The 12,072-nt window shown below is 40.6% G+C and overlaps 1 protein-coding gene across 1 annotated transcript in view; it reads right to left on the reverse strand.

The window, feature by feature from the left end:
* LOC140240627 (alpha-N-acetylgalactosaminide alpha-2,6-sialyltransferase 2-like) overlaps positions 1-12,072 on the reverse strand; it is a 141,225-nt gene that overhangs the window by 41,400 nt on the left and 87,753 nt on the right. The window contains exon 5 of the mRNA XM_072320384.1: positions 4,673-4,835. Coding sequence (XP_072176485.1) covers positions 4,673-4,835 — 163 coding nt within the window. The remainder of the gene's footprint in view (positions 1-4,672; positions 4,836-12,072) is intronic.

The following is a 12,072-nucleotide window of genomic DNA, read 5'->3' on the forward strand; positions in this document are numbered from 1 at the left end:
CTCCCCTTGGGGCGCTGGCCTAAAAAGGCATGGCTGGTAGCTCCAGTCCACGGTCCTTTTGCACCTGTAGGCCTAGTCACATCACTTGTGCTTGCACGAGATGTAGTCCAGCCCGCGTTGCGGTACTGTTGGGGCAAATTCGAGCTTCCTGATGTAATCTTGCTCCTGCCCTTGCCATATGCACTTCTGCCATAGTCATATGGGCTGAAATGCTGCTTTTTGTACTGTCTGCTATGCTCACTCCTGAGGACACCCTCAGTTGCTTTTTGTTCATCTCTTATGTTTTTCATTTGCTTTCCCAGGTCGTCACCGAAAAGGAATTTGGAGACCGGTGTAGAGGGCTTGCAGAGATGTTGGAATTGATAACCAATGTCTGGTTTCATGAATTCCTTACGTAAGGAATTTAGCTCAAAGTTCGCACTGCACAGAAGTGCTAGTGCATCTTGTTGCTGTTCAGTAATATTCTGTGCCGACACTGTATGTATGTAGGCATTGATGCCTCTCGTGAGATTCTTTTGGAGTCTCTGAAATTTGAGGTCTCGTGTCTTTGAAAAGGCAGGTAGCCCATTCCAGATTCTTTGGTTGACTTTCGGCACATCCACCAGCTCACAGTTGCTGGGAATGGGGTATTTAGTGATCGTTTCATCTACCACTTTGGGCTCAAGCTGGTGGGTCAGAAGGTAGGCTGTAGACTTAGCAATTTCTGGGTCAATGGGGGGACCAACTTCCTCAGCCACAGCAAATTTGGCTGCAATGTTTGGAACTTTTTCCACTACAGGAGGGGGAACTTCGCCTTCTTCAATATCAAATTTGTCATCCTGACAACGATCCCCTTGACCTGGTTGGATAATCACAGAGTTTTCATCCCTATCTCGGCCCAAAAATGGTGCCGCATATTCATCATCATAATGGCAGTCAGTATCTGCCGAGTCTGAAGGGGAGTATTCAGAAGGAGTCCTGACACTCTTTCCATTGCCACCGCCTTCACGGGCTGGTGTCTGCTTTGCCGACTGTGCCTCCACAAATTGAACAACCACAGCTAATTGGCCTTCAAGCTTGCCGAGTCTATCCTCCAAAGTTGAAACTTTAGAAGCCAGTTTGGCAGGTGGTTTCACTGTTTTGTTTGCACCGGTACTACCACTAGGGTTAGCACTGCTTGTAGTTGCAGTAGTACTATTACTAGTACCTACCTTGCCGGCTCTAGTAGGCGTTTTACCTTTGGCTGTGGCAGTTTTCTGCTTGCACTCTTGTGCGTGTTGGTCTCCGCGACCCCCGCCGGTGGCTGACGGGGACGCAACTGCTGTCAGCAGCGGTGGTGAGGCTGCGCCGCCCACGTTTGGAACGTTGGTTGAAGACATAAATACCGTTGCTGTTCAGCTGAAGAATGATCGTTAAAACCATAAAAAACCTGGCAAAACCTCCCGTTGAGGTAACTTTAGTTATTATGTCAATCCAACTCGAACGAAACTTGAATTTTCAAGTGCAATTCCGGCAAATTTTCCGATGCACAGAAATTCGCGTGTAAGCAAGATGGCGGCGACTAACGAATTGAGTGGCGCGCGCACTAGCGGGATCTCTCATATATGACGTAATCTCTCACGAAATTACGATATAAAATAATGATATGATTTTGTTTATGCTTTGGTCTGAATTTATTCGCAGTATTGTACTGATATACTGAAGAATAATTATATAATATAAAATGGCCCAAACAACAAACATTCAACTCACCTATTGCACACGTACAGCACTCACTCACATCTTTTCCCTCTAAAGCATACTATTGTAATGTAGAAAAAAAATGTACTTTTTCTGAGAGGCAAATCTGAATTATATTTCACAATGAGGCCATCAGCCCAGTCAAGCTATGCCTATGCTGACAGTCTCCTGCTTCCTTATTGAATCAAATGTACTATCTTATTTGTATTACATATGTAACTATAAATGTTATGCATGTAGCATAAACTGCTCTTTTGTGTTGCTCCTTTGTCATTTGGCTATGTTTCCCTTAAATTTGTCACATTCATGTAATTCATTTTTTATTTGATTTGATATGAGAAGCAAAACAAATACGAACGAACGGAGGAGCACTGGCCCTGGTCTCCTTAGGATGGTCATCAACAAGTTAAATGATTTTCAAGCTTATAACATAATTGACCCTACTTTGACATAAGTATATATGCCTATTTATATATTAAAACTAACGGAGGAGCACTGGCCCTGGTCTCCTTAGGATGGTCATCAACAAGTTAAATGATTTTCAAGCTTATAACATAATTGACCCTACTTTGACATAAGTATATATGCCTATTTATATATTAAAACTAGAAATGTCGCTTTGGCGACTGGTATGCTTCCGCCATAATGCCATACCTTCCAACATTTCAAGATGAAATATCTTACTCGTGGATTGCAAAAATCTTATTTTATGCAAACTGAAGTTAAAAATCTTACTTTCGGTCAAATCTTCAGAAAATACACATAAAAAGGTATATCCAAATATTCTTTTAAAATCTGATTTCTCTGACAGAAAATCTGATTTTGCTATTTTTAATGTAAAAAATCTTACTGAATCTGATAAAATCTTACTAGTTGGCATGTATGTAATGCATGATTTTCCCAATAGGTCTAGATAGTACATGTGGACAATGTGTGATTACATTTTCACAAAATTGGCAAAATACTGAAATGACAAGTTTGTCACAAATGTGTTGAATGTTCACCTTCCTTGACCTAGATTCAATAGATTCATTCAATAGATATGGTGGAAATAGTGAAATTTTATGTATTTGACCCTGACCTTTTGACTTTGACCTTTGACCTCATGACCCAAACTTTCACCAGAGAATCTTAATTGGGTAATACATGTATACACTAAGTTTCAAGAAAATATCTTCAGGCATTCAATAGATATGGTGGAAATAGTGAAATTTTATGTATTTGACCTTGACCTTTTGACCTTTGACCTCGAGCATGTGCACCCAAAAGTTGATAGGCACAACTTCACCCCCTAATACATACATATACATGCCAAGTTTCATTAGGATACCTCAACAGGTTTTGAAAGTTACCTTGTCCACAAAATTTATTACGGACGGACGCTACGACGGACGGACGGACAACCCAAAAACATAGTGCCTCCGGCACCACTTCGTGGCGGAGGCATAAAAATAACGTAGTTCTACTTTTGTGGGGTTTGAGTTGGGCGGTCATATTTAAAGCGAACTAAATGATGCACTATGTACAATATAATGGCAACCTACTATTAAAAGGCCCTCAAATGAAAATGACTTCTGAAAAGAGTGCAAAAAAACAACAACAAAGGAGTGGAGAATGCTGCTCCCTCTTTTTCCTAGTTACTGCGGCAAAATATCCACTGCCTTCTGCTTTGCTTCCTTCATTTGGGACTGAAAAATGCTGATATTTACCTTTTTCCCAATCAGTGGAAGAGAGGTTTGGCTGTCATGGCTGTGGGGCTTTCATGGGGACCTCACCTCCCTCATTGGTCTTTTTGCGTTTCATTGACATGATTCTGCATTGATCTATTTTTTTCTTAACTTTCAAAATCATTTCGCTCATGGAAAGTGTTGACTCTTTCATGTCTTGATCACAAAATGTCCGTATTGGCTCCGGACACTTGCATATAAAGATCCGCGTCTGCTCCGCGCTGTCCTAAAACATTCCTGGTGTCTTCCACTTTCATTTGCGAAGTCTCCCCACATTGCGGGATTCTTTCAGGAGCATTCGCGGAAGGAGCGGAAGGGTTACAGACAGGCGGGATGTCCTGACGATGTCCTAAGGACAAGTTGCCAAAGGTGTCAGGAAGTTCATTTCGGCGTCCAAAATTTGGATGTGGAAATTTTTCTCTCTCCCGAAGATGCAGAAACGCCGGGACATGTTTAGGACAGTGAACGGACATTTTCAGGAACTTGCGGAGAGGTTGCCGAACGAGTGCGGGATACCAAACTTGCTTCCTGGGTCTTGTCCGCGCCCTAGTGGACGCCTGGTCTTAAAGGGAATGTGAACACAACCAACCAGCAATGTCATGTACCCTTGAGTGGAACTGCCAAGTTTGTTAAGGCATTAACTGCACTGTTTTTGTTTCGTGTAAAGGACACATCCGGAGTGTCATCTGCACTTGATAATAGACAGAATGAAGCTGCATAATTATGTCGAAAGGACAAACTTAGAATGAGGTGGGCCTATCCACAGGGCCCTGAGGAACACTGCAGTTGAAGGGGATTGGATTTGACATACAACCATAAATAAATGCATTCAATCTGAGAACAGCAAGAAACCATTCAAGTGCATGGTCCTCAACACCACAAGATGCAAGCATGTCCATGCTGCAATACAGTGTACAAGCGGTATGTAAATTAACAACCAAACCTACTAAACAGTGACATTTATTTCAAGTGATAACATTTTGCAATTCTTGAAAAGAAAAGGATATAAAACAAATTTAACATGCACTATTTCAAGCGTCTCGTGACATTATGGATTCTTCAGTGACAAGACTCTTTTCCTTTGGATTGTGCCCCTCAGAAAATAGTGTAATTTCTGTCACCTCGCAATAAATAATTTTACTTGGCGACTCTCTGTGCATGGTATATTTGTTTATCAACCAATACCTGCAAGCATAGAAATCACTATGGACATACACTGCATTCACCTGAATACCATATGATGTGAATCAATCTCCTCGCCTTTGCGAGATCCATTAAGCATACCACCATTTCCAACCACAGCGCACTTGACACAGGATGGTCTGCCCATATCTCCAAAGTCAAATATGGACTGTTCTTCAGACAGCAGCTGTAAAGTCTTCAAAAGCTCTGTAGGAACATAGAAAGAAAAGAACTTCAAATTACCCATACGATGATGAACACTGTCATTTCGTGAATTACTCCAACAAACACAATATCGATGCATTGTCATGCATGTATTTCAGTTGTGCACATTCTTAATCTACTCATAACGTAAATGGAACAAATAGTGCTTATTTCAAGGTATGCTACGTTAACACCATGTTCATAGTGGCCACAGCAGCCCCACTTGTCCGAAACGCTGTGAGTCGATGGGATATTTCCCTGTTTTCCTCCTCTCGTATTCTAGTCTTGTTTATTCATTCCAGTCCTCACTCCGGAGAACATGTTGCTATCAGACGCCATTCTCACAGAATTTTGTCAGGCTAGACTACATTTTCTGTTGGGTCCCACTACAGACAGCCTCAAAGTTTTGTTACAGCATGTTACATGCTTTCACACTTTGCTGCGTTCACCCCATTTTATTATGGCCCACAAGGCTTCTCATTAGCAACGGGACTGCCGTGGCATATTTTTTGACAGTTTAAAATCTGACACAGCATCCAAGGCAATCACAGCTTGTCACATTTGCCCATCCCATCCCACCTCATTGTCTCAAGTCCATCTCACTTCGTCTATGGTAGCCTAAAATGTGACTGCCGTGGCCGCCGGGAACATGGTGTAAATGCAGCAGTACATGAAAATTGTCTCAGTGGATGATTTATTCATTTTTATAAATTGCCTTTTAGTTCTGATAACCTCCCTAAATTTCCAAGATTAACACTTGACAATAGTTCTGACTATCCCTTTTATGCTTCTCTGTACTACTGCTTAGCAACTGCAGGTCTAAGATACAATTCTATATCTCAGTCCAATCCCTGAATTATGGTATTTTCTTTGAATGATGCATTACAAAATGTACTTTTGATTTAACATGTTCCCTGTTCACAAGTTAACATGTCATACATTCCATATATGCAGGGCATTTAGAGTACTCTGGGGCCCCGTTTCACAAAGGTGGAGCATCAGTCTCTAGTCCCCTATTTAGCATCAACTTCCACCCTGCAGCATCAAATAATTGTAAACTTGATGATGCAGGGTGTTTCATATAAAGTTGATGTTGCATGATTGATGTCAAATTGTCACTGGAGCAATAAAAATGTTGATACTGGTCAGTATTAGTGTCAAAATTTGTCACAGGACAAGCTACAGTGACAACTTGTCATTTAACGGTGGTCTCCTGTGATATGACAACACAACCATGATGGCCTACCTTATGCTTTTGATACAATGTAGGGGCTGAGGGAGATAATTTTTAGGACGGATTAAATCCCCTAGACAATAGACTCCACACCTATTGACATGAATCATGACGATAAGTGGGTCTACACACATTTGAGGAATTGTTTTAGTCCTGCAAGAGTGGTACACCTCATATAATGTACGAGCTGAAATTTTCGCGAACAGATATTTTCGTGAATTGGTCCTTCGAGGACATTTTCGCGTGTTGTTAATTTCGCGGTTGTGAGAGTCTAACTGAACTTACTTATTTGCGCGTTGTTATTTTCGTGATTCAAAGGCGATTCGCGAAATTCGCGAAAATAAAACCACCGCGAAAATTTCAGCTCGTACAGTATAGACTGGGATGACAGCTTGACTGAAATGGCATACAGTGAAATCATTCTGTTCATCCTTGTCTGCTAGTATAGCACATGTCGGCCTAGAACTACAGTGAAAACAGTGCAGCTCTACATAGCATATATCAGCGCCTTTCTAAATTAAGTCTGAGAAATGAGGCAAGTTTTGCTTACCCTACACCACATACATGAACATAAATTTACTCACTTTTTAGTACCGGTACAGCCTATTCAGTAATTCTAGTTTGAGTGAGAGCGCCACTGTTCCACAGTTATTTGCTGCTAATTACATGTAGATTCTAACTGCAGTTGCCTTGTCAATGTGTCACTGACAATGTATTCTCAGGAAATCGAATGCAACTCAGCAACTCTGTTTGACATGTTTTAAAAGTAAATCTCAATCACATAATACATGGGACACCGCTTAACTGTTGATATGCTGACATTTTCAAACGTCTAGATTGTTTAAGATATGCAGATATACTTGCCTTGCACCAACAAAACCCCTACCAAATCATTATGGAGATTATCCCATTAACATGTCGATTGATCAGTCCCATAAATTGATACTCACGTAGGTACACAACCCGTCTGATTGAAATGTTGTTAGCTCTTGTATCTATAGTATTAGGCACAATCAGTTCTCCACCTAGGTCTAGTCAATAAGTAACACGTAATGTACGAGACAAGCCTGTCAATATATGAGGTGTGTCAGAAAAGTTCCAGGACTGTTATCATAAAATATTCATTTCAGACCCAAACTTCAAACTAAGAGGTTTCACCTTCAAAGTAATCTATGTAACTGTGATCTTAGCTCTCTGCAGCCATCAGTTTTTTTCTTCATAATTTTATATACACATCATCTGTTTCAGGTCATTCAACAATGAGCAAAGAGCAAGGAACAAACTTGAAGTTTCTGGTACGGTTGGGGAAAACTCTGTCAGAAGCGCTGAGATTGCTGCAAGTGTACGGAGATGAGATGATGTCATTCACACATGTTTTTGAGTGGTGCAAGAGGTTTAAAGAAGGACTAGATGACGTGGAACATGACCCCAGGATAGGTTACTTTGAAAGTTTGTAAAACCTCTTAGTTTGAAGTTTGGGTTTAAAATAAATCTTTTATGATACCAGTCCTGGAACTTTTATGACACACATCGTATATTGCTTGCCTGCCCAAGGCCCATTATTGCATTTATCTGTGTTGGGTATATGTTGAATGTGTGAGGTCGCGGCATACTACATGCCATCCCAGGTCGAAATTCCCATAGAAACCAGTAGAAACCAGTAGAGACCTTCTACTGGTTTCTACTGGTTTCCGGATTTGAGTGGTTTCTATGGGAATTTCCAGAGGGTTCCAGTAGGATTCCCATAGAGACCATTAGATTCAACTGGTCAAAAGACCAGAACAAACCAATAAAAACCAGTAGAGTCTACTGGTTTTCAAATGGAGTGTTAAATTCAAAGTTAGACCAGTAGAATCCAGAAGAAATCAGTACTGTTTAATGGTTTCAAGTGGAGAAGGAAACCTGTAGAGAACAGTACAAACCAGAAGAGTCGACTGGTTTCAAAACTGGGTTGAAAAAAGACAAGTCAGACCAGTACAAACCAATACAAACCAGCATTTTTTTTTTTATACATGTTAAGACATTACTTGTCAACCAGTAAAAACCAACAGGTACCCGTGCAGCCTACTGGTTTGAAGATGGCTTTAAAAGAAGGGAAAACCAGTATGAACCAGTACAAACCAGTCACTTTTCTGCATGTATAAACAAGAATTAAATCAAACCAGTAGAAACCAACAGGTACCAGTAGTAATGGCTGGAAGAGGGTCATACAATTGTGATGAAGTAATACCAGCACAAACCAATAGAAACCAGAATATTCTACTGGCTTAAAATGGGGGTGTCGAAATATCAAGTCAAACCAGTGGTATACCAGTACACCAGTCAATCTCCTATACATGTAGAAACAAATAAGTCAAACCAGTAGAAACCAACAGGTACCTGTAGAAGTCTACTGGTTTGAAGAGGGTTGTAGAAGTGTGAAGTTATACCAGTAGAAACCGACAGAAACCAGTAGAATCCACTGGCTTTAAAGTAGGGTGTCAAAATATTAAGTCAAACCAGTGGTAACCAGTACAAACCAGTCAATCTCCCCTACATGGAAAAACAAATAAGTCAAACCAGTAGAAACCAACAGGTACCTGTAGATAGTCTACTGGTTTGAAGAGGGTTGTAGAAGTGTGAAGTTATACCAGTAGAAACCGACAGAAACCAGTAGATTCCACTGGCTTGAAATGGGGTGTCAAAATATTAAGTCAAACCAGTGGTAACCAGTACAAACCAGTCAATCTCCTACACATGGAAAAACAAATAAGTCAAACCAGTAGAAACCAACAGGTACCTGTAGATAGTCTACTGGTTTGAAGAGGGTTGTAGAAGTGTGAAGTTATACCAGTAGAAACCGACAGAAACCAGTAGTTTCCACTGGCTTGAAATGGGGTGTCAAAATATTAAGTCAAACCAGTGGTAACCAGTACAAACCAGTCAATCTCCTATACATGGAAAAACGAATAAGTCAAACCAGTAGAAACCAACAGGTACCTGTAGATAATCTACTGGTTTAAAGAGGATTAGTAGAAGTGTGAAGTTACGTATACCAGTAGAAACTGACAGAAACCAGTAGATTCCACTAGCTTAAAATGGGGTGTCGAAATATCATGTCCAACCAGTGGTAACCAGTACAAACCAGTCATCTCCTATACATGGAAAAACAAACAAGTCAAACCAGTAGAAATCAACAGGTACCTGTAGATAGTCTACTGGTTTGAAGAGAGTTGTAGAAGTGTGGAGTTATACCAGTAGAAACCGACAGAAACCAGTAGATTCCACTGGCTTGATCGAAATGGGATGTAAAAATATCAAGTCAAACCAGCGGAAACCAACGAGTACCTGTGGAGTCTACTGGTTTGAATAGGGTTGTAAAATTGTGAAGTAATACCAGTAGAAACCGACAGAAATCAGTAGATTCTACAGGTTTAAAATGGGGTGTCAAAATACTTCTAACAAGTCAAACCAGTAGAAACTAACCGAGTGCCTGCAGAAACCAATAGAAACCGGTAGATTCTACTGGAAGTTGTCAAACAACAGAACGGCGTTACAATGAACAACTTTTACGAAAAATTTTGTTAATTTTGTTATCATGGGGATATTAACAATTGCAAAAAAAAAATACAAGTCATATATTTTGAAATAAAATTATACTTATGTAATTGTTATAACCTAATTGTCTTTAAACTCGTTATGCTCATCAATAAATCCCTGGGTCTCAAACGGCAACATGACGTACTACCGCGCAGCTAGCCGTTATGCAAACGAGCTACTTTTGGCGGGCAGCGCAATCCGCCGTCCGCTCCTGATCCCCAGCCCTGCGCTGGCTGGCTGTGGCCGGCCGGCCGCCACCGCATTCATACTTGAGCTGTACGTCGTACTGCGCTGTCGCAATCCGTTGAACTCTGTCATCCAGCAGCCAATTATACCGAGAAAACTCCACTTACGATTGCATTTGTGTTTCAGAATGAGAATCTTCAATGAGCTCAGGAATCTAAGGTTTAGTTAGCGGTAAACATTGACGTTTTATTTCATTTGAGAGTGACTTTGATGTCGAGTTTGCTTCCAGGCCGTATTCAACCATAGCTGATCATACTAGATGACTATCGGAATCGAAGCCGTACGTTTGAACGCTACGTTTTTTTCGGTGTACTAGTACGCCCTACGGTATGTTTCAGAAATGTCGTACACCATACTGCATGTATGTTCAAACGATTTGAAATGTGCGAGCTAGTGACATCGTGAAAATTGACGAAATAATCCACTGTGAATCCAAACTGTATCTTGTACTACCGTTGTGGTGGTGGTACGTGTCGGAGACTGACAATGCCCGATAATGGACTGTGAGACACTGGAACAGCTGCAGCCACCAGTACGCAGTAGGTTCACTGATACAATTGTATGCATAGCCATGCTGTACTCGTCTGCAGTGCAAGTGTATGAAGAACCCGACTGAGACAAACCGAGCACCGGTGTTGGCCAGTTAGTGAGTATTATGCCTTCTAAAACCTCTTGTTAGCCTAGATTTAAAGTATTATTAACGCTAACTACAAAGTTGGATTTAAGTTAGCTCTTTATCACTCAATATCAGTTTGTGTGCCATGATAGAAACATTCTGTTTGCCACATTAGACACCAACAAAATAGTGATGATTTGAGAATACATGTATTTTCAGTTTTTCTCATCTACATGTATTTAACTTGTAGATTTATGTTGAATCGTATTTTGGACATGCAGTGAGCAAAGTTGTAGAAAAAATGCCAAGCTTTGCTTTCATGTGTGTGTGTAAATTGTATGACAAATCTGTGACCATTTAAGTGTACAAAAAGCCAGTATATAACAACAGTTCGTAGGGAACACCGCTTGCTAGTCAATCACCAAGTAAAATACAGGCTATACCGGTTACCGGTACATTGTAAGTGAGAGAAATGGAATTGCCAGAAACACTGTCTACCCTGTGCTAGTGATTTATCGATTGGTGGGGGCGGGTTTGTGCATTGAGCAGAATATGTGAAGTTAACTATAACATGCCCTTGACAGAGTCAGGCGTAGAAACGTAACATATGTTGTACATACATGTATGTATAAAGAGTTCAAACTGAAACACTAGTTGACCATAATGATATGATTGTTGAATGTTCTCCAATGAAGAAGAAAAATGTGCTGATTTTTTAAACAAATGTTCTCAATTTGGCAAGATTTACGTACAACGTGTAGTGCAATATATAACTTTAACATCAAACATTGAAAATTGATTGATTACTCAAAGTTCTCTTTCTATTTGTTTTATCTTTAAGTATTAGGAGACGAAGACTAGAAGAAGCCAGCTAAGGTCGACTTGCGGAGCTCCGTTATGCCACGTACCTGGTATTTTGACTGCCACGAGTGGGCCCTACATCTTCCCTTGCCTTCTTCAGAGAATGATGACCTCACTGAGAGTTTGGGCCTTCAGCATTTTGAAATCGTCATACAAGCACCAGATGGGCCCAACCAGGGAGGCCTGGCCAAATATTTGCTCTTACAAAAAGTGTATGTTGTCAGCTTGTCATTTCAGGAAAATTTCAAGATATTTTCACACTAGTGAAAGAATTATGTGAGCGAAAGAAATGTAAAACTGAGAGAACCATCATATTCAGCCAGACTCATCATCATCAGTGCAGAGATTTGTTAGCGACAATGTACTTTGAAGATTGACTGGAGGAAAAGGAGTGTCACTATGTCCTGTGTTATTCCATCACTGGTGACAGCTTAAATGAGGAAATACTTGAACAGTACCGTAATGTATAATGTACAAGTTTAGTACATACATGTATGTCAGAACCAGATGACTGGGCTTGGGTGATCTTCTGTGCTACAGTGTATCTTGACATTCATGATGGGTACAAGTATAAACTGCAAGAAAGTCAGCATATACTTAGTTCATGTACAGTATTTTATCATTTTGCACAAGAGAGTTGCTGTGCTGGTAGAGGAGGGGAAGATTCCTGTGCTGTACTGATGGCAAAGGATTAGGTGAGGACT

This window comes from Diadema setosum, chromosome 2 (genome assembly GCF_964275005.1).
Source record: "Diadema setosum chromosome 2, eeDiaSeto1, whole genome shotgun sequence".
Taxonomy (NCBI): Eukaryota; Metazoa; Echinodermata; class Echinoidea; order Diadematoida; family Diadematidae; genus Diadema; species Diadema setosum.